Source organism: Cydia amplana, chromosome 10 (genome assembly GCF_948474715.1).
Source record: "Cydia amplana chromosome 10, ilCydAmpl1.1, whole genome shotgun sequence".
In the NCBI taxonomy this organism is placed as follows: Eukaryota; Metazoa; Arthropoda; class Insecta; order Lepidoptera; family Tortricidae; genus Cydia; species Cydia amplana.
In genome coordinates, this window is record NC_086078.1 from 12,374,265 (window position 1) to 12,397,957 (window position 23,693).

General features: G+C 37.9%; 3 protein-coding genes across 6 annotated transcripts; 2 read left to right on the top strand and 1 right to left on the bottom strand.

Annotated features, from left to right (window-relative positions):
* Positions 1–388: 388 nt before the first annotated feature.
* LOC134651573 (transmembrane protein 127-like) lies at positions 389–6,466 on the top strand. The gene is made up of 5 exons (XM_063506678.1): positions 389–589; positions 1,362–1,610; positions 3,747–4,046; positions 4,737–4,851; positions 6,156–6,466. The coding sequence occupies exons 1-5, from the start codon at positions 565–567 to the stop codon at positions 6,331–6,333; spliced, it is 867 nt and encodes a 288-aa protein (XP_063362748.1). The 5' UTR covers positions 389–564; the 3' UTR covers positions 6,334–6,466.
* Positions 6,467–10,709: 4,243 nt separating this feature from the next.
* On the bottom strand, positions 10,710–20,659 carry LOC134651839 (protein D2-like). 2 transcript variants are annotated; one of them, XM_063506958.1, is made up of 5 exons: positions 20,258–20,659; positions 19,873–19,965; positions 19,512–19,566; positions 18,116–18,363; positions 11,410–11,523 (listed from the first exon to the last, which is right to left on the bottom strand). In XM_063506958.1, the coding sequence occupies exons 1-4, from the start codon at positions 20,480–20,482 to the stop codon at positions 18,170–18,172; spliced, it is 567 nt and encodes a 188-aa protein (XP_063363028.1). In that variant the 5' UTR covers positions 20,483–20,659; the 3' UTR covers positions 11,410–11,523; positions 18,116–18,169. The 2 variants fall into 2 exon arrangements, with proteins under 2 accessions (XP_063363027.1, XP_063363028.1); XM_063506957.1 differs by lacking the exons at positions 18,116–18,363; positions 19,512–19,566; positions 19,873–19,965; positions 20,258–20,659 and adding an exon at positions 11,600–11,772 and having other exon boundaries at positions 10,710–11,523.
* LOC134651838 (protein HBS1) lies at positions 13,614–15,986 on the top strand. Of its 3 annotated transcripts, none has more exons than XM_063506954.1 (2): positions 13,614–13,745; positions 13,842–15,986. In XM_063506954.1, exon 2 carries the CDS (start codon positions 13,908–13,910, stop codon positions 15,930–15,932), a length of 2,025 nt encoding a protein of 674 aa, XP_063363024.1. In that variant the 5' UTR covers positions 13,614–13,745; positions 13,842–13,907; the 3' UTR covers positions 15,933–15,986. The 3 variants fall into 3 exon arrangements, with proteins under 3 accessions (XP_063363024.1, XP_063363025.1, XP_063363026.1); XM_063506955.1 differs by having other exon boundaries at positions 13,627–13,745; positions 13,826–15,986; XM_063506956.1 differs by having other exon boundaries at positions 13,637–13,749.
* Positions 20,660–23,693: the final 3,034 nt, after the last annotated feature.

Genomic DNA, 23,693 nt, shown 5'->3' on the forward strand with positions numbered 1-23,693 from the left:
CACTAGTACTAGCATCCAAAAGAAAAGGATGAGTATAGTTCTTTTCAAAGAGTAGTATAATATAGTAGTTCTTTTGTTCTTATTTACGACAAATTGGTTTGACCAACTATAGTAATCATACAATTATATAGCTGGCCAACCAAATCTTGACAGTAAAAAAAGGCGCGAAATTAAAATTTTCTATGGGACGGTATGCCTTCGCGCCTACATTTTTCAAATTTGCCGCCTTTTTCTACTGTCAAGATCTGGTTGACCAAGTATACTACTCTTTGAATCATACGTCCAATAGCGTGCAATACAGTCATAATGTCAGCGCATGTGTTCTACGCCTAACTTTTTTTTCTAATCTGTTTCACCAGTTTGGCCAACATAACTGGCGCTAGCTAAACGTCAAACGTGAAGTGTAGTGTACATACGTGATTACTTGTGTCGTTTCTTTTCCCTATCGACGACAGCATTCAAAATCATGTTTATTTATGTAATAGTTAATCACACTAAGTTTAGCTCTTGTAATTTGTGATTCCCGACGAATACCTATCGTTTTATGGGAGTTGGAGCATCAATATGGGTTGTTTAGCTTGGATCCGAGGTACTTAAAACATCGCGTCCAACCTTGGACACTTATTGTGCTTGATATACGCAATTACCAGGTTTACATGTTGTCAAACCACTAACATTATTGCAAACTTCTATAAGTTTGGAACGGCTGTTATTAGAATGTAAATAATAACGTGAATACCAAATGTCATTGTTTATGAACTATTGCACGACCGCCCGTATTTAATAATGAACTTTAATGTGTGTATCAATTTAACACTTAGTGATTTATATGGCTTCCTAGTGGCATTTAAGCTATTGTGGTTATATTTGTTTACATGATATTCAGTTTGACCTCCCTCAAAGATACACCCCCTACATACGCCTATTTATAGTTGGATGATGCTGCCACGATAAGTACTAATTAATTTGTTTGCATCTAACATTGTTTTCATATTTTGAGCTTGTTAGTGCTAATATTTGTAATTTGCATACTTATATGAAGGCTGTGGACTATCATGATTGTCCAAAACCCAAGCTTTTTTGATATTGTAGATATTTTATATAAAATCTAAATCTGCTTGCTTACCCAATTTTAGTCGATCTAATTCAGATCTCTTTTTTTTATATTCATGTAGACCTAGCAAAAAGCACTTATACACGATATATGTAACTTATGTAGTTAGTTGTTGTGTTAAGTACAAGTGGATTGTGAATAAACCTGGTATGTGGTATTATGCTGCTGATTATATCTGTATATAATCAGCAGCATAATACTCCCTCATGTTATAACAATACACTTGTACTCTTTTTTTTATTTTCAGGCTTAAAAATAACCCTTCCATTCAAAGACAAAGAATTAAACAAAATAGCAGCGTTCTTCAATGTGACCACTTTCCTCCTAACCTGCGCTGCCCTTGTGCAGCCCAGCTGGTTCAGGATAAAGGGGCTGCACTGCACCCAGAGCCTATCGCTATCTCAGTTCTTCTCATTTGACGAAGACGATGACTATGATGATCAGATTAACATAGATCAGGGGAGAGACTTTGATCCATTGAAGAGGGATTACCCTGGTAAGTTGAGATCAAGTTTTTATAATTTGTTAGCTTCATATTGGTTATAGAAACCACATTAAAATACTCAAAGCTTATCACACTGGCCCTCGAAACATACATACCTAATTAAATTATATAGAACGAAATATACAGGGTGTTTCCTGTAACAGGAGCAATAAATTAAACACTAGGCCAGCGGTCGGCAACCTTTTAGCAGCCAAGGGCCACATAGTAGTTAACGAAGTTGACGCGGGCCGCACTTTGTTAATATTTATGACTTTATCAGACATTGTCGTTTGTCAATATTACATACAAAATAGCCAGGGAGGCTCGCGGGCCGCAAGTGACAGGTTCACGGGCCGCATGCGGCCTGCGGGCCGCGGGTTGCCGACCGCTGCTAGGCTATACTCCTCAAACTGAACAACATTTCTTCAGCAACTTTTAAAAAGAAAATGAAAGGTATAGGCTGTTATATAAATTGTGATACCGCTCGCAGACGTAATCTGCATGTTTAAAAAATTGAAATTGTGATTAAGTAATAAAAATTAAGGAGGGTGATATTAAATTATGGTTTTAGCAGTAAATGAAAACTGGAAGTTAGTGATGCCATTTCCTGTTGTTTTTTAGGTAGTTTTGCTAACATTCTATGTTTTGTTCTCCTAGATAAGCATTATTTTAATTGATTTCCTGGATACTTCCCAGACCATTAGCAGTTAGCTCAGGATATTTTCCTGCTTTGAATTAAGGAAATACCCATGTAAATGACTTAATTTTCTAATTCCTAAAGATGCTATTTTCCTGTTTGTATTCAACTAAAGGTCTGCTTATTTCAAATAACTGTATATTCAGAATATCCACTGAGCATAATCCCTGATGACTTTCATCCAGTTCTTATTAGCCACCTTTTGAACCTTTTTTAGGGTTCCATACCTCAAAAGGAAAAAACGGAACCCTTATAGGATCACTTGTGCGTCAGTCTCTCTACTGTCTGTCCGACCATTCCCCCCTCTTTATCTCCAAAACTGGTGGGTCTAAATTTTGAAAAAAATACACAAAATAGTTCTTTACCTATAGATGACAGGAAAACCTAAAATGAATGTGCAGTCAAGCGTGAGTCGGACTTAATGGACGGAACCCTTGGAAAGCGAGTCCGACTTGGCCGGTTTTTTCTTTGTACTAAAAAGCCACAAATTAATAAAACTTTCTCCGTACATTTACTATGGAGAAAATGTGAAATTTTATTCACAATTTTCTACCTCGCCCATCAGTCCTACAGCAATGTCCTCATACAGTATTATGGTTCTTAAATGTAACAGGACTGATTGGCCAGATAGAAAACTGTGAATTAAATTTCACGTTTTCTCCATAGTAAATGTATGGAAAAAGTTTTCTTGAATTTGTGGCTTTGTAGTACATTACCGTAAGTTGACCCCAAAGAAACTATTGATACTGGATAGGAATGGCATCGATTAGCATACAAAAATAGCATGTGAAAAATTAAAGATTTCATTTTCATACAAATTGTATGGGAAAAGTTTTCCTCGATTTGTGGCTTTTCTAGCCGGAAATTTTTTTTTTGTTCCATACAAGCTTTTGATCCTCAATAGGAATGGGATCGATTGGCATCAAAAAAAAAGTTTGTCAAAAATGACCTTTTTCTCACACCCTGTATGTTTTTTCCAAAATCTGTAAAAGCCAATCTTCATTAATTTGAAATCGAGGGAAGGTCTTCTAAGACCGTTTTCTCGTAGCAGCACGGGATCTGATAGCTGCCCTCACTGACCCAAAAAGAAAATCCACCCTGTATATATACTGGGTCAACTAAATATTGTCAGTAAATAGGAACAAAAAAAAACTATACTCATCCTTTTCTTTTGGGTGCTAATACTAGTGTAAGACAAAGATAGTATGATTATCTCTGTCTATGTTTGAAATCAAACAGACCTTTGACACACTATAGTATCTTCTACACACAATACATTTTTAGCAACGAAAACTAGTACCAGATATAGATATGCTCCTTCAAATTTCATGTCAAATTTCATATTATTTCAGATTGTTGTTTTGTGTTAAAATGGGAGTCTAACTTATATTATAGGGCGCGCTAGGCTCGTGTGACTCATAATAGTCATAATATTTACCCCTTTTTTCCAGGTCTACCACCATGTACAACACCAGAGACCATTACACTCATGAGAGTACTCATCCTATTATGTTTCATGGTCCTACTTTGTTCCTCTATTGGAATCCTCATCAACATAACTAGCTTAAACAGCAAAGCAATCAAGATGCTCCGTAGGAATGCCATCCCGAGCATAATGTGTGTGTTTTGGGTGATTGCTATAGTTGGCGTGTGCTATTACACCACTGTGGTATTGGGGAATGCAAACAACTATGATCCTAATACAATACAGGTGGATTATGAGTATGGTTTCTACACGATAACTGGTGCTGGTGAGTCATTTATTATTGTTTCATATCTAGTTACCTGTAACAGTATTGGATTTTGTGTCTCCAAACACATGTCCCTGTAACGATTTTGTTGATTTTAGTCGTGCGTTACAGTTTCTTACAAATTAGGTACACTATTCTCGATTTTTGCGATAATCTGCTGAATTAATCCAACCTAATATATATGCTACTGCAACAGTGCCTAGAAAAACGCACACTTAAATCACAAATCTCATCTGTTTTGTTATAAAAATAAGTAAAATTTACACCAGAGTAAACAGACCTTGCAAATACCTTGAGGATAGCGGAACTCGTATCAATCGGAAATCGCCTTAAAAATGCCAATCGAAAAAGTTCTCGTGTACCTAAATAATGTACTATTCCATAGTTCATAAATCTGTTTTTTAGTACTTGCACAGAATAAATAATAGTACTAGGTACAGAAGACTCACTCTCTAACAAAACGCGTCTGTTACGATCAGCACAGATATGGCCGCTAGGTGGCGACAGCGCCACGCGCGGCTTATGGCTAGCCACCAAAATTGGTGTGGAAAGGATGTACTTTTAGCTACCTGTAGCAAAGCGACGAAATCGCGGAGTGAGCCACGCCTGGTACTTGTAATTTGTCAAAAAGTTACAGAATTAATTGTATCTATCAAGAATGAGCGGTTAATGTTGCATTTATAATTTCAGGTGCTCTAGCATTGCTAGCATCCGCCGCCAATTTATGGGGGGCGCCACTCTCCAGCGACGAGGATATCCAGCGGCGAAACCTCATGGAGGACTGGGATGGCTACGAGGCTCACAGGTAAGCAAATAAGTATCTCTTATTTCGTTCATGAATTTAAACTACGATAAAAAAGGTTATAAAACATCGGAAGTTATCTACACCAGGGATGTTGCGGATGCTAATTTTTTGACATACGCGGATGCGGATGCGGATATTTAATGGCTCACACCCGCGGATGCGGATGTCAAGATTAGGTACTTAGAAAACGTCAAATATTAAATTTTTAGTATTTTTTTTTATTAAAAAAAAACGAAACGTTTAAGTAGTATTTGAGCAAGAATATAGGTGCGTTATATTTAATAAACAGTAACTTCGCCGACTTTTCTGGATCTAGACGATTTCGTTATAGGTAATGACGAAATTACCTAGCACTTACGCCGCCGCTAAGACGTTCCTGTACCGACTTGTTCGACATCCGCATCCGCATAAGCTCCGCATCGATTTTATGCGGATGCGGATGTTGAAAATAATGCGGAAGTTCCGCGGTTGCGGATGCGGATGCGGATGTTCGCAACATCCCTGATCTACACGTAAAACTTGTAAAAGCGGGTAGACTGTTTGATGACGATGACGCAGCGCAATACAGTCTCATGCACTCAGGGCTCCTACAGATCGACTCGGCTTTCGGCCTGGCAAGTCAGAGGGCCTACCGCGAACCACGTTCGAGGTGTTGCCTCTCTGTCGCACTTGTAAATTCGTACGTAAGTGTGACAGGGAGGTAACACGTCGAACGTGGTTCGCGGTAGGCCATCAGTGCGCCTCGTAGCTCGTCCTTCTGACTTCATGGGATGTCAAAGATCACCTTTGGCCTGTCTGGTTCGCCTTAAGGCCCCAGTACACAATGGGCCATCGCCGGCCACTCCAAGGGACGCATTTATGCGTTAGAGGGAGTAAGTGATATAGCTATCTCATTCTACCGCATGGCTGCGTCTGCGTCCCTTGGAGTGGCCGGCGATGGCCCATGTGTACTGGGGCCTTTACACTTAATCAGATTCATTGAGTCGTGCCTTGCCTTCCGTTTGGAATTACATAGTTACTTAATTAGACGAACTTGATCTACCATTCGTTAAAACTGGCGCCTACTTCCCCGAAAAGACTTAAACTGCACAATGTTCGTGAACAGTCTGTCTGGTCGGTCTGGCTGTCCGTCGTGAACTGATCTTATTTTGTCTTGTCGTTGTCATGTCTAATTTTGAATTTAAATGTCCGTACCGTAGTTTCAAATAGGTATGTATGTCAGTCAACCAGTCAGTCAGGTCGCCACGGAGGTTGGAAGCCACGACAATTCGTATTGAAGTTGACAGTTATTTTGTTATGTCCAGCGTGGGCCCAACCCCCTGTGTGCCGGCGCTGCCGCCGTACACGCCGAGCGCCGACTTCCCGGCGGCCTACACGCCGTCGGCGCTGCCGGTGTACGCGCCGCCCGTGCTCGGCACGCAGCAATACTTCCCCTTCGACGACCTGTCTATACTACCGCCGCCCCCGCCTTATACCCCCTAAGGTTTTTCCAATCATATATTGTCCTATTACTATATGCGAATCGAATTTTGTTACGTAGTTTTGATTCGCGTTTATTTAAGTAGAAAATACCGCAATTAAATTATCAATGACAAATATACCTACTATGAAAAGTATCTAGAATCGAACCTCCATCTTTACTAATCCAGGGCAATGGCTAGAACAAAATTGGCAGAGTTTTACTCCCGCCCCATTCTAAATACAAAATCTATTTGTATTCATTTTGATAAATAATTTAATCAGTTTCGCAAGTAGGTAACAGTTTCCATGTCAGTATTTATGTTAGTTTAGTTATAAATGGTAATGGTACTTGATTTTAGACAATTTTTTGTTGATTTTTCCTTTGTCCCTTCGCGTCGATAGCCGTAATTGCCTGTACGACAGTCGACAAGCCGACTACGCCCAGTTTTGTTTTACTCGCTGATCGCGATAGCAAGACTTATCGCGTCGGCGTTTCCTAATTTTACTGCTAGCGGCGTGACAGAGACAATGGACGATTTTTTTTCCTCGTTTTGATCGCAGTCTTAACCCTTCGTACGCTTTAACACGGATCCGTGCGTGAGAATTTAAATCTATTGTTTTAAATGTCAAGGTCACTTTTTCAATGATCAAATTTGACAGGCCGCATACGAGGGATTAAGCAAGGCTTAAAATCGGTTTTCCTAGGATAGCGGCCGTCTCCATACTAAATAATGCGGCTAAATATGGATGTCACAGTATTTGTATGAAGACGGCCGCTATATGACGGCACCGCTTTCGGAGGAAACCAAAGCTTTAGACTAGCCTAGCAAGAACTTTCATGCAATTTTCATTACATTGCGGTATCTGATCAAACGTTTAAATGATTTATGATTTAAATGCAGTTTACCTTAGTAGTCGGCAATTTAACGTAAATTACATGTAAGTTTTTGTTAGTCTACCCCTCCCTTTATCGTATCAAAGTTGACCCCCAAATATTACCGATCTTGATTTATTTTTATTTTATATCAGTGAACATGCCCGTATTTTATTTCTATAGTTTAGCTAAACTTACAATTTGAATAGTGTATTTACTAGTACTGTAGTGATTTATTAGTTTCATAATATAGTACAATGAATAAATTCTGTGTTCTGATCTTGAATATATGCGAGTCCATTCTGATATCAACAAATTCAAATATAAATTGACTACTCACTCCGTATAACTTGATGTAGGTTGTTTAAAAATAAATAAAGCGTGAAGTTATAATATGAAAGTAATTGTTATTTACGTGTAGAAGGCATAATGTTCTCTTTTGTATATGTGGTTGTGAGTTTATTAACACTGTTCACTTCAAAATATGTGATTTGCCATTTTAGTGCCTATTCATGTCGTACTTCTCAAAATGCTTTAAAATGATATTTAAAAATAATAAAAATTCGGTTTGTTGTGTAGCTATATAGTTTAACCCTATAATAATATTTTTATTAGTGTAAGTCATGGACGAAACAAAAAGCATTTTTCTTAAAATAATATTATCTAAGTACCTATATATTAAATAAGTATTAATTATGTTAGTATATTATCACACTATTTATTTAAGTACGTTATTTTATACTGAAACTTCTTAATATTACAATTGCCCAGTGGCCTAAAATGTTACAATTAAAACATCCAGTGTTGGGGACTTCTGAAATATTTAAATATGAAACCTTTCGAGGCCTTAAACTGGATCCTCAGATGGCAATAATCAATAACTATGCCTGTAGGAATTGCCTATCAATAAGTAACAGAAATTAAAACTTTTCTAGGAGAAAAGAAAATGTTGTCCTAAGATGTTTTAAATTTAATTATTTTTTTTTTGTACAGAGCATCAGGTTACCACACACAGGTGCAATTTTGCTTGTAAAATGCTAAGAATCGAGCAGCACAACTGACTTGTATTCCACACCGTTTTATAAGCCTTTTTAGGGCATAAGCTTATCTAAAAAAAAATAACTTACACAAGTGCTGTGCCCTGTTCATTAAAATCTTGTAGCCCCAGCCCAGGTGCCCGGTTCTCAAAAACTTGTAATACAAGTGGAAGTCCGTTTCTAACAAAAGCTGTCAAAAAGTGACATCCGCTTGTATTACAAGTTACAAGCTTTTGCGAAATGGGCCCCTGGTAGTAATTATGTGTGCAAGTACGGGAGCGCTTATGTGTGGTGACCTCGCTTTTCTATGTGGTTGTCTACTAGTAGTTGAGGTCTGTGTTAAAGAATCATTTATTTATTTTCATATATATTTCTAGCAAGTTCTGAATGTGTCAAATGTAACAAGCTAAAAGTAGGTAAATCAATCAATTTAATTTTGTTTGTAAACAACCCATGTCGGATCACTAACGGTCAGCTGCACCGGACTATTGCTGCCATTTTCCATACTTATCCGTACATTTGCAGATGTAAAGCTATGGTCATTATCATCTGTAGATTCACCGCCTCTTTGGAGCACTTACATTATGTATAATGTGTGCACCCAAACGGCTTGACAAATGGGGTTGGCAACTTTAAAGGTTTGCATAAATGACGCCATCATAGCTTGCCCCTTTTTCTATGAGATTTGGCTTAAAGTGCTGGTATCCAGGGCATTAAAAAACAATAATTTGACAATTCTATGGATTGACAGGGCAAGCTATGATGGCGCCATCTGCTAAATACTTCGACCGGCCAACCCCATTGTAGGCAGCTATCTGACCGCCGACGATTAGCGGAAGTTAGTATCGAGATTACCTATATTTTTCTTCAGGTGTGAAAATTTAACGATTAACATACATACACCATGTGCCTTTCAGAGCGAAAACAGTCGAAAGCCAGTCGTTTTCTCGCCGCCGGTCGGACTTGTGCCTAAACATGTGAAATTTCGTCTTATTCGTTCTAGTTTTAAATATTTTGTCCTTACTTAAAGTCTATTTTTTTATTCCGTAGACTGAAATGACAGTTAATTGTATGAACATGAAATGTCATTTCATACTATTAACTGTCATTTCAGTCTACCGAATAAAAAAATAGACTTTAGGTACTGTACGATAATTTATAAACAAACACTATTTATGGCAGTTTAGGTCTCGCCATTTAGACGGCGGCTGGGCACACAATTATTAGGTCATGTATAGACATGACCCTTAGGGCCGGTACAGACAGACTGGAATTAGTATGGGAACTGCATGCCGACGTTGCAGTTGGTATGCAGTTCCCATACAAATTGCAGTCCGTCTGTACCGGCCCTTAGTGTAATTTTTCATTTCAAATTCTCCTCTCTATATCTGCTCTGTAATTTTCTGCTGCTATGTGCTTTAACACATTCATTGCCACCCAGGGCCAGCCTAACAATACATCCGCGCCAGGCCACAATAATCTCGTCATATAAAGGTGTAGTATCACGATCCCGACTATCGGGTCGTCCGGCCTGGGAACGAAATCACGATAGTCGGGTTTTCGGCACTGAATGTGCTAGAGTCTAGAGCTGTATCAGTGACAAAGTGAAATATTACAAACATTTTACTTTAATCTGTTAATACTAGATTCACGATATCAGCAGTACAGTTACATAAGATCTAAGTGATCTTTATCAAAGAGCTTGTAGTATAAGAACCTGACATTTTTGTAATCTCAGTTCGTTTAATATTTTGGACTAAACCAATCTCATTCCTTAATAGGGTTTTATTTTTCCAATTATGTATCTTTTTATTATGTTAAATGTTTTTTTTTTTAATTCTTAACAATATAAATTTAAATGACTATAGTATGTAATAATAATATTTCAACTAGAATAAAAAAAACAATGTGTAATGTTGTAGTGCTGATAGTGTTTGCTGTAATATTCCATGTTACCAAAAATATAAAATTGTTGTTAGTTTAATTGATTGTTAATGTATGTATAGATTTCTTTTAGGTGTAAGATATAGTTATTCCTGATTAAAAAAATCGGGAAGTTTATTTTTACATGTAAAACAAGAGTACGATTTTATTTTTGTGTAAGACCAATATGCAATAATACATATCTATATAAGACACTTGGAGTTTTATTTCTATAAATAATTAGACTAATAAAACAACCAATCAAAATAAATTTAACTATTAACAGTTACTATTATTTAATACTCTCTGGGTCGGAAGGTCAGACAACTAGTGCCTGCACGTTCTTGGGATTCAGTAGTCTAGGGCTCCCTTGGTTGATTTATGTAAATAGTGAGGTCTATGAGAAAGAGGGTAGGTAAGTTAAATTAACCCATTGAACGCCCACCATACAACAAATTGATGCAACCCATATTGATCCGTAGTAACACATGTTTGATACTGAGTCGTTATGACTCAAATTGTGTTAGCATCACACGTGTGACACCAGGGCGCTCCACGGGTTAATATCTTCACTCAATATGTTGCCTTCATGATGGCATATTATGTCAATTAATATAAGTACTATTCCCGCAAAGCTGTTAAATCAAAGTTAGGGTCAACTGGGCCAGCCAATGAGGTGGGTATGGGTATGACAGGTACTCTCTGAGCAGACTCCATTGGTAAACTCTCAGTCACCATGCTTAAGGTGGAGAAGTTTTGTTGAAAGTCACTTGAAGGGAGGTTCAGGTACCTCACTCTCTCTTTTTCTAAGTAATTTACCCTTTCTTTTAATGTAACATTCTCATCTTTAAGGACTTCCACTTGTAGTACTAATTGTTCAACTAGAGAGTGCAGATTTTGACTTAGTATCCGTAATTCTTCTATAACAGTTTCTTGTGTTTTCTCTGTCTTAAAACCATCTGTAACATCCCCTGTAGGGAGTATTTTTTCTCTCCCTAGCCTTTGTTCTACAGGGCTATCATTTGTATTAGATAAAAAGTGTAATAGAGAGTCTGTTTCATTTATAGCTCTGAAAATAGCGACTTGCAGCTTAGCATACTCATGGCCCTGAAGGTTTGAGAATGGATCCTTGCCAAGACACTTAATAGTGTCCATCGCCTTTTTAACACGTGCATATTGGTCTTTCTTGCTTTTAATTAGGTCTTTTTGCTTGAGATGGTAGCTGTGTTGAAGTGTTATGGACTCCAATGCTACTGAAGACGTCGTAGATTTCATAGCGTCAAGCAACAATTCAGCAGCATTGTGGTGGCACTGCATCGCTTCATCGTATCGGTTGTTTATTAGATGAGCTTCGGCACGACGATGTTGTTGATGCGCCTAAAATAAAACATTAGTCTTATAAACATCGACGTTGGAAAGTTAATGCAAAAAAATATAAACGCGTCGTAGTTACCAAATTCAGTGGATGAGACTCCATTGTTCAGCCGTGCCAGGTTAAAGCTAATGAAGTTTAATCGACACCGTTGTTAATTATCAACATCTCAAGTAAATTTTTAACATTCACGTAGTTTTTATTGTGATTTGAGAAAAAAAATCTCACCAACAACAATGATCGATTTCGTCTCGTGTCACTTTTCCAGTCCCACTATGTAAATTGACAATGTCAAAATTGTCAAATCAAATGGGCGTTCCAAAATCACCATAATTCATTAGTTGGAATTTCTACATATAAAATTACGAGTTGATAATATGACATGAGCTTTGACTTGGGCAGCTCTACAATAAAAAAATGTTTTCCAAAATTATTTTAGAATATTAATCGAAGACAAAACATTTCAATAGACAACCTGCAAAGAGTGCAAAGCAACCTACAACTACGACGACATCCAGTGGCCTATCCCACAAAACTTACAATTACAATTTTACAAGTGTCAAGTTACAAGTTTGTAATAATACAAATGTGCGTACCACAAAATATACGAGTAACAAATTTGTAGTGGAAAATTCTTACAAATATGTAAATTGTATCGACAAGTCTACAATTTATTGTATCACAAAACTTTACATACGCTACATATAATTTCCGGAAAACGTACAAATTTGTAGCTGACAATTGTTTTGTGCTACATTAAATTGTAGTAATAATTATACATATATGTAGAATTGTACCTACAAGTTAACAATTCTCCAAACGTGTGTCGCACCCTCTTGCTACAGTTGTTACTAAGTATACGAATACTAGTAATTGCAGTATATTTTATCATATTTAGCGATTCCAACCCTTTGTACCTACCACGAAATGTTTAGTTCAAGTAGCTAAAAAGCGTTAAAAATTGGAGATCCTAGGTGTCATGAATTTCATATACAGGGTGGATTTTCTTTTTGGGTCAGTGAGGACAGCTACCGGATCCCGTGCTGCTACGAGAAAACGGTCTTAGAAGACCTTCCCTCGATTTCAAATTAATGAAGATTGGCTTTTACAGATTTTGGAAAAAACATACAGGGTGCGAGAAAAAGGTCATTTTTGACAAACTTTTTTTTTGATGCCAATCGATCCCATTCCTATTGAGGATCAAAAGCTTGTATGGAAGCAAAAAAAAAAAATTTCCGGCTAGAAAAGCCACAAATGGAGGAAAACTTTTCCCATACAATTTGTATGAAAATGAAAACTTTTATTTTTCACATGCTATTTTTGTATGCCAATCGATTCCATTCCTATCCAGTATCAATAGTTTCCTAGGGGTCAACTTACGGTAATGTACTAAAAAGCCACAAATTAAAGAAAACTTTTTCCATACATTTACTATGGAGAAAACGTGAAATTTAATTCACAGTTTTCTATCTGGCCAATCAGTCCTGTTACATTTAAGAACCATAATACTGTATGAAGACATTGCTGTAGGACTGATGGGCGAGGTAGAAAATTGTGAATAATATTTCACATTTTCTCCATAGTAAATGTATGGAGAAAGTTTTTATTAATTTGTGGTTTTTTTTGTGGCTGACATTCAGTTGGTATGTAAATGCTCGTAGATAGATCACTATATAAATATAATTAATGTAATTCCTGCGTATTGCGTATAAAGTGAAACTACCTTCAACATTAAAGAAGCAAAATAAATTGTTACATATTTGTAGTTGTAACATTAAAATTTTTCGCTTGTATATTTACAAATCCACAACTCTACAATAATTATGTAGCTGTCGTGACATACCTTTATTTTTTGTGATACGCTTTCACAAAAATGACATATTTGTATACTGCAGACTTGTAACGAATACATATTTGTAATTATTGTGGTACATTTTTTTGTTTACAATTTATCAATATTGTCGAATTGTACACTTGTAAAGTTTTGTGGGATAGGGCACAGCAATAAAGCAGAATAAACACTCACGTATATAAAACTACCTTTAGCTCGAATCATCGAAGTGTCAATGTCAACTTGAATGAGTATAAAGTATTGTCCAAAGTGTCAAACAAAGAAGATTGCATGCATTGTGTAGTGTAAATGTGGTCACAATTTGCAAGATCAAGTAGGTAATATCACAAGATGTTTCAGACTACATAAGCTTCTTTACCTAAATTAATCTCTCCGGTAAGTCTTCACATCAGATACGCAATCATTAATCAATACATTTTTACTTTACTTATATCCATATTCAGGCCAATAAAAAGATGTTTGTGTTTTTAGGAAACGAAAGGAGTGAACATTAAAAACATGTGGCGTCGTTAGTATAAATATTACACATTAAAAAAAATGTCACGCCATAGAAACTTCAGAAATAGGAGTTATTCATACGACTATGACGACGACGAATTTTACGGTCATTCAGTGGAGGAAGACAGCTGTTTGTCGCCGAATGATTCTGCTCAGTTCTTGTACGATCGCTCCCGGAATGAGCAAGCTATATCTCACTTTCTAGAAAGCCATGCCAACATTGAGGAGGAAACCGAAGGCGAGGCGGAGACCTCGCGGCCGTCGCTCGAGCGCCGCGACTCACTTGATATTCGCTCTTTAAATCTCACTGAGCTTGACGAATCCAAACTCATGTCATGCTTAGATGAACTACGAAATGTCTTAGCTGATACTGTACCAGAAAACATTCTCATGGATGCTGCATTAAAGCACAATTTTGATTGCAGTGTAGCTCTTGATAGTATTTTGAATGCTAAAAAGATTGAGCCAGCACCCAAAGTAAAGGATACGCCAAAACCAGTAATCACTGTTAATATTCCCAAGGCTGCTGTCATTTCCACAACAGATGCTCCAAAAGTTATTACGACACATCTGGAGCCTAAATCTTCAAGTGCTATAAAGGGTTTCAAAGTAGAACAAGAAAAAACTACAAGCCGGCCTCAAACTCCTAGAAATCAATCACCCGCAGGAGACAGGGCTTTGAAGGGTGATGTGCCTGATGAAAATAAAAGCTTAGGAAAATTTAAAGAAAGCAAAATTGATCCTAATGTCTTATATTCAAATGAAAGAGGTGCTGATAAAGATCATCTGTATATAGTAGTAATTGGTCATGTTGATGCTGGAAAATCAACTCTCATGGGACGCTTACTCTGTGATCTGGGTGAAGTCAGCCAGAGAACCTTACACAAATATGAACAAGAGAGTAAAAAGATAGGAAAACAAAGTTTCATGTATGCTTGGGTGCTGGATGAAACTGGTGAAGAGAGAAATAGAGGCATCACTATGGATGTTGGCCGAGCACAATTTGAAACTAAAACTAAAAGAATTGTGATTTTGGATGCTCCAGGCCATGCTGATTTCATCCCTAACATGATCACTGGTGCGGGGCAAGCTGATGTTGCCATGCTAGTTGTTGATGCAACTCGGGGTGAGTTTGAATCTGGGTTTGACCTTGGGGGCCAAACTCGAGAGCATGCATTACTTGTGAGATCCCTTGGAGTCAGTCAGCTTGCTGTTGCTGTTAATAAACTTGACACTACTAATTGGTCACAGGAGAGGTTTGATGAAATTTCAAAGAAACTTAAAGCATTTCTGAAACAGGCCGGATTTAAAGATTCCGATGTAACCTTTGTTCCATGCTCAGGACTCACAGGTGAAAACTTGATTAAACCATCAACTGAGCCTGAGCTGCTTAAATGGTATAAAGGGCCTTGTCTCCTAGATGTAATTGACAAATTTAATGTCCCAGAGAGGCCCGTGTCAAAACCTCTGCGCATGTCCATCAATGATATATTTAAAGGGACCGGTTCAGGTTTTTGTGTAGCTGGACGGATTGAAAATGGTATACTCAATAAGGGTGATAAGGTGATGATATGTCCAACAAAAGAAGTCGCAGAAGTGAAGGGTTTGGCTATCAATGATCTACCAAACAATGTAGCTTTTGCTGGTGACCAAGTTAGTGTTACATTATCTGGGATAGATATCCAAAATGTTGCAGTTGGATATATATTGAGTGATCTGATCCAGCAGGTTCCAATTGCCACCCGTTTTGAGGCGAGACTTGTAGTTTTCAATGTAAAAGCTCCAATTACTAAGGGATATCCGGTGCTTTTACACCATCAGTCTTTAGTAGAGTCTGCACATATTGTAAAACTGAAGGCTCTTTTGAATAAAAGTACGGGAGAAGTGATAAAGAAGAAGCCTCGTTGTTTGGGGAATAACTCAGTAGCAATAGTGGACATAGAAGTCAGCAAACCCATTAGCATAGAGCGCTATAAAGACGTGAAGGAGCTGGGGCGAGTGATGCTGCGCGTCGCGGGCGTCACTGTGGCTGCGGGCCTTGTTACTGATGTATTTAATATATAAAAGGTTAATATAAAACTTATGGACCGTCAAATGGGGTGACTTCAAGTACGGACGGGCCTACTTAAGTCTTATAATTTTAAGCGTAATTTTTCTTGGGAAGCTAAACTGTTTAAAATTTTAATTTAGTTAACATACAAAAATGAAATGTTACATTTACCCCTGGATTTCAAAGTCACCCCATTTTACCGTATCTTACAACATTGTGCTTCAATTTATTTTATTACAATTTTTATTCTAATTTTAAATGTGTTTTTAGCTTACACCACAAACAACCCCAAAAACGCAGATATTTAAATATATAATTATTATAGACGGAAAGTAGTCACTATCAACAGTATCAACCATTGTCTTTATTTAATTATTGGAATTCATTGTTTCGGCAATATTTATCTGTCACTAAACGCGTGTTTGTGGTGCTAATAGCATTGCTGTTGATTATTCAAAACTTGTTAGCTCACTGACATACAATTTGTGTAAATATTATATTATCAAAATTATAAAATTTAATTTTAAAAATTCCCTATTTTATTTTGTACGAATAGATTGTTTGCTTACAGTAAACCTGACAACATGTCCATGGGGTGGGTGTGTAAAAGTTGCGTAGGTATCCGTGAATAGGGGGTACTGCAAGGAGTGCAATGTTCTGCCGCCATTACGAAATTGAGGGTTTCGCGGTAGCGATAGCGGTAGGCCCTCTGTGCTAGTGGCGCCCTCTACGCAGTTTTGCGTAATACTTTTGCGTTGACTGTTGACTTACCGAGTATTGCCTGCTCGCAGCATCCTGATTATTAATACCCTTCGATCAACACGGGCTTCCGGGCTTCCGACAGGTCGGAATTAATACCACTTAATACTTACCTATCCATTAAAATCGCATTTGATGTAGGTACACTCCGCTTTATAGGGTGACAAAAGATGTCATACGTAAATGTCAATGTTAATATTGTAGTATTTTCGCCGTCGCACGTGCACTCATAATAGTGCATCGTTGCACCACGTTGGCCGATACAAATGAGGCCGATTACCTAAATATTCTTGCATAAAATAATATTTCACTAAGATACGAGGAAGGATTTGATATGTCAAATTCAAGATTTGTAAAAGAATGGACTTGTTTAAAGGACAAGATCTTAAGAGTTCCTCAAATGTCTGTAGCAAAAAAGGTACTTGCATACAAATTGTTTTTAAGACCAATTCTTATATACAGTTGGCTTGAAAACGAAACCAGCGACCTAAGAACATTAGAAGTACAAGCTCTCAAGGATATATTTGGTGATCTTTGTGAAACAAGTTTGTATGAGAAGTTCACAGATTGCGATATTATGACTTTTGTACAGGTTCAACAAATCAGATGGAATAGAGGTGCAGAACAGACCCCGCCGTATGCGCGTGACATGTTGAAGAATTTCTCTAGAAATCCAACACGGTATTTTAAAACTACCAAACAAGTTACTAATATTAGCACAACAATTAAAAATAGAAGTAAGAGAAAATGTAGTTGCAATTCAGAAGCGAAAGCAGGCACATCCAAGGACAAAACCACTGAAAAACAAAAACCAAATTTCAAATCTGGCCACCATCAAGCTAGATGTGAAAGTACATGTATTTTAAACAATCCTTATTCGGACAGACCTGAAGCGTCATCAACAGGTAGAAATCGAAGGAGAAATATGTCAAAATCCAGTAGTTCCAGTTTCATTTTAACAGACTCGAGTGAACAATCTTCTGGATGATGAGTTTGAGAAGCCACAGTAGTAAGTAGGTAAGTGATCGAGCCTGTAAGAGGCTTAAGGTAAACCTGCGGCACAAAAATCGTGATGACTAATGTTTAAGCTTTAAAAAGAAATCAAATACATAACAAATGTTTCTTGATATTATATAAATTTATTTTACAATAGTTTTTTGCCTCCACGTGTGTTGGTAGGGGCCTAAGGGGTAGGGGTTGGTGCTCCTAGGGATAGGTGTGCCTACCTCTCTGCGCTTCCCTTGCCACAGTTGTCACACGTGTCCTGCATGTCTAGCACGTCTCACCTCGTCGCGCGCGACTTGAGACGAAGCATGATGTGCTAGACGTGCTGTTCAGTGGATACTTGGTTGAGTTGTGAGGTTGTGACGTTTTGACCTATTTAATAATATCGCTGGGAAACCTCTTTTAAGACTGGCAAATTAAATAGCTTGCTAACCGAGGAAAGTGGCGCCACCTAGAACTGCACACGGAATTAGTATAACAGCGCCATCTAGTACTGCACACGGAACTGCGTCGCCGCGACCGGACCGCAGAGGTTCTTGCCGCGCATCCAGTCCGAGATGGAGAACCGGTGGCGGCTGAGCCCAGCGTGCGGCAGGAAGTTGTTGCCGTCGGCTTGCTCGTACAGCAGCGTCATGTAGCGATGCGCGCCTGTGCCGATAGGTGGCGCTGGGAGTCTGTAAGCTACGTAAAATAAAAATACGAATCAAACCGAATTCTCATAAAATGCAAAAAGGGGTAAATGAAATTTTACCGGGCTCACATTTTCACTTGGTAGGTAAGGTACCTAACTTAAGTACGCCTCAGTTAAATACAATTTCATTTAGGACCTCTTGCACCATCCAGGGTAAGCCACTAACTCGGAGTTAACCGTTAAACTAGGGTTAAATTGTGCTGCTAACTCCGGGTTTAACCGGTTAACCCCGAGTTAGTGGCTAGCTCTGGATGGCGCAAGTGACCCTTAGATAGGTAGGTACCTACACTTATAACATATTTAATTAAGTAGGGTAGGCGGCAGATAAGTGTACCTATAGTTATTTACGATACAAATGCGGAAAAGAGGAAATTCGCAACGAGTGGCGAAAAATAAAACTTAAAACACGAGTTGCGAATTACGTATTACTGAATCGCGATTAGAAAGGGATTGAGATAGCTGTCAATCCATATTGATTTTGACGTAAGTGTATGGAAATCTGTTATTTCTAATCCCTTTCTGATCGCGGCATGATAATATTCGCACGTGTATCGTACAAGGCGCGTTTTGCAATAGAGTCTGTGCGGAAAGAGAAGAGTCGTGGAATGTACGGGGCCCAATACATTCCATGACTCTTCTCTTTCCGCACAGACTACCTATATAATTATGGCACGGAAAGTGCTCATTGAAAGTAGCACCTATGCACAGTCGCCATCAGATAGGTATATCGGAGCGGCCAAGGTGCTCACAAATATCTGAACAAGCCTCTATTGTCAAGGCGATATAATGCTAGTTTAGATTTTGTGAACACGATGGCTGCTCCGATACCCTCCGGTACCATCGGTCCACTTTCCCAATCTGTCTACTTTACCAAACGGTCTACTTTGCCGATCTGTCTAATTGCTTTTCTCAATCCGTCTAATTACCTATCGGTCCACTTTCCCGATCCGATCATTTCTTTCCCTATATCTGATGGAGACTGTACTGTAAAAACAATTTAAACACAAATATTGAAGGACATCTATTGAGAGATTATCAATCGGTATTGAAAGAGAGGTACACACTATGCAGTTACTAAACTAGTTTTACTAAACTAGTTTTAAAAATCCCATGAGACAGTTAGATTTTTGATACTTACGGCGGTAATCGACTCCATTGGTTTTACTGCCCTCCTTAGCTTTTAAAGCAGAACCCTGCCACAAAAAATATAATTAGTTTTAATTACTTTTAATCGAAAAGTAACATATGAAGTTGCTAACTTAATAGGCAAAGGCACAGAATAAATAATAGTACTAGGTACAGAAGACTCACTCTCTAACAAAACGCGTCTGTTACGATCAGCACAGATATGGCCGCTCGGTGGCGACAGCGCCACGCGCGGCTTATGGCTAGCCACCAAAATTGGTGTGGAACGGATGTACTTTTAGCTACCTGTAGCAAAGCGACGAAATCGCGGAGTGAGCCACGCCTGGCAAAGGTAACTGGGTGATAAGACTTACTGGAACGTTGAACTTCAACATGTGAAGGTAAAACTCTCCGTCCAATTGCGGCGGAGCATCTGGGTCCACCATAAAAAGGGTGTAGTACTTTTTCTGCAAGCATTTATTTTAATTGTAGGTAGGCATATATATGTAATTAAAAATGTGAAATTTATTAGTTCCTAGATAAATCTAGCCCTAACTGTAACGCTTGACTAAAAATCAAATAGTTAAAATAGGCAAATAGGGATATTCTTACCTAGATTTGGAACTTCTGCAAGATTGAGGGCAGGGGGTGGTCGAGTTTGAAGTTAACCGTTAAACGACTAGGTAATGTACTTACCTACGTAGGTACTAATCGATTTTTAATTATTATGTGGTTGTAATTCGTAATATAGGTACTTACAGAGTCAGCCAAGTCATATTGGAATAATGGTTCCTCGATGAACACTTGCTTCGGCAGCAGCACGTCACAGTTGTGGTCGTCGACGATCGTTCCTCCAACGCTGGTGATATTCAGACCCGTCAAGTGGTCGCATCCTTCCAACAGACTCTTTACTTCCGTCAAAAAACACTCATCCGATAATCCGTAAACAGAGAAAAGTAGCAATAAACCTAGATTAATATTCATAGTGGGTTGTAAGCCAGAACATAAATTGAATTGCTTTTGGAGTTGAAAACAATGTGGGTACAATAGTTTGACGTCTTGTTATGAAAACTTACATCAACTAAGCGGCTACGTTCGTGATAAGGGTTGTAAACAATATTTGTTACAGCAACTCCCAGTATTTAGGGTACAGTTCAATGCAGATGTTCATCTATAACATGGAACGCTTGATCAATACGTAAATAAAGCAAAGCAGTATATGATACGTAACCTTATTACTTGTACTGTAGGTACCTATATTAAAATTATAATTTCAGGTAACCAGAATGGACTAATCTGGGGGTCCAAGTTTACTTCAGATTCAGGGTCGCTAAAACAAATTGGGTCACCAGACTTATAGGGACCAAAATTGCAGCTAGTGAACTTACTGTTAGGTACGAGTAATTATAGGTATAGGCATGGTATAGGGTATAGGTCTGTATAGGTACGAATTATACGATTACCTACCCACCTACTCGTGTTAGGCAATGTATTTATCTTTTGATTCTATTTGGAACCAATATACAGTTGGTCAAACCAATTTGTCAGTAAATAAGGACAAAAAAAAACTATACCTACCCACTCATCCTTTTCTTTTGGGTGTAAGATAGTATGATTCTCTTTGTCTATGTTTGAAATGAGACAGTCTTTTGACAAACTATACCTAATCTGTGGGATTAAACCTCATTGTTTACAACCTTCATGATGATTACCTATATTATGGTAACTTTTGACATGAGAAAAAACTGTCAATCGCCTGAACGTAGTGATTATATTCTCTTTGATCGCCTGGAACAAAAGTTTTTAATAACTTATAATAAAATTATATATAATTAACGAGCATCGAGTATTTAAAAAAATACTAATATAATGCCATTAGAACCCCAGCGTCTAGATCATTTGCTATCAGTGAGACATACGTCCTCCGAAATCTCTCTGCGGATTCGTTGCGCTCGCAGCTGGTGCCGCGACCACTGGAATCTATTGAATAATCCAAAGCTGCGCAGAAGAGTCAAATACCAAGTTTACAAATCTTTCATCCGACCAATCCTCACTCACGGCTGTGAACTATGGACTTTAGACAATCGCAATAAGCAAAAACTCCAGAGATTTGAACTTTCAATCCTTTTGGAAATCTACAAGTCGAAGTTCCCTCACCGACACCCTAAACGAGTACGACCGAATTCTAAGAGTGTGTTTTCTAATTATAGAGGTATAAGAATTATTGATTATCTTACAACTCAACGACCTACGTGGGACGACATTTGGTGCATTGAACATAGAATTCTGGATCACATAGAGAGTAGCAGCGATACGCAAAGGAAGTCTGTGCTTTGGTGGGACTGTCCTCGAAGACTAGACGCCACTAACGGCACTAACAAAAGAAAAGAAATCGCGTCGAAGGAAAAATGTTTTCATATTTATACGTAGGTAAGATACACAATACATTGATATTTAGGTATAGGCGCCACGTCTGCAGCAAAATCTTGTCAATTAAGGCCGAAAATCATGCGAAAATCATAAAAAATAGTGATCAGCTTAATTTTTGACATTTATAATCTCGTAGGTAGCTACTAGGTAATTAGGTATACTGTACAAATGTACACTCTACACTTCGTCGAACGGAACCCTTGGCGAGCGTAGATCGAAGTAAATTTTACTTAGACTGATTTATTGCATCACTTTGGAATAGTTATAAAATATTGGTGGCCTAGGAATCTATTTGATTGACGGTATATAGGGGTATCTCTTTTATTACGAAAGAACCACGCTCCTCGGGCTATGAAATCAATGAAATGAAATGAATTTACGGCGTTTTTATAGTTCATTTTTCTTACCACTTGTAATATATTTATAATCTAATTCTGCTTCATCCATTCACATAAAATAAAACTAATCGTTTGACCTGAGGTTTGAATAGACGTTATAAAAATAAATTGCTTATCTTCGGGCCCCTCGGGGTGTCATAATATCGAGTTATTAGTGTGGAGTGGACACAAATTGACCATCCTGTGTAATCGACGTGTCAGGTGACGTAAGCAACTCATCGGCTCAGCACCTCGCCTCGGGCTAATTGATCCACATACTTATACCTATCTATAACTATTACATATATCTATAGCTATATGGCACAAGTAGTAGGTCATAATCATAATCATGGAATTAAAAAAAAACAACGGGTTGCACTCAGGGAGTGCCGGCAGAAGAGAAAACTCAATGACTAGTGCAAAATGCACTATGTATAATTGAGGTTAACGCCATCTAGCGTTACCGTGATTACTTGAAACCCCTAAGCACATCACTGTTAGTACTCGAGTTATATTAATACCAGTTAGAGCGAAACTCACTAGATGGCATTTAAATCAATAAAGAAAAACTCAATGACATTACATGTAACAGTTTTTCATGTAGTTTTTCTTTATTGATTTAAATGCCATCTAAATGAGTGGCCATCTAAATCTTACGGTCACGTGATCGTCTTACGCTGTCTCGAGTTTAACATTTTTTCCCCACCTCAAAAAATGCACAGCGCCGCTAAAGAAGTTTTCACTTCAAAAATACAACTAATATAATAATATACCTACAATAAAAGGTATTTATATTCCTTCAATTCCTTTTATTATTCAAAAACGGCTTGCAATTTGGTTGATTGTCAGATGAAAAATGTAAATATTTTATGGAGTCATCGCATAAGTTACGAGGGGTATTCAAAATATTCTCGGTATGAGAATGAAAACAAACAAGTACGAAAAGTTTGATATTTTTATTTTTCAATATACTCCCCCCCTATGTTCATACACTTAAAAGATCGATCAATTATTTTTTTTAATCCCTCGTAAAAATATTTTTTATCTTTCGTGTAAAAATGCTCCTCCACTGCCGCCTTCAATGCTTCATCGTCAGAAAATTTATTTCCACGCAGATCCTTTTTAAGATTGGGGAGCAAAAAGAAGTCGCTGGGGGCTAAGTCCGGACTATACGGTGGGTGAGTAACAGTTTTAAACCCACGTTCAACAATAGCTGCCTTGGCAATATGAGCAGTATGGACGGGGGCGTTGTCATGCAGAAGCAGAATACCTTTGGTTAACTTTCCTCGCCTCTTTTCTTTAATTACATCCTTTAATTGACGTAGAATGTTAGCGTAGTACTGTCCTGTGATATTTACACCTTTTTCTTTATAATCGATTAGTAATAC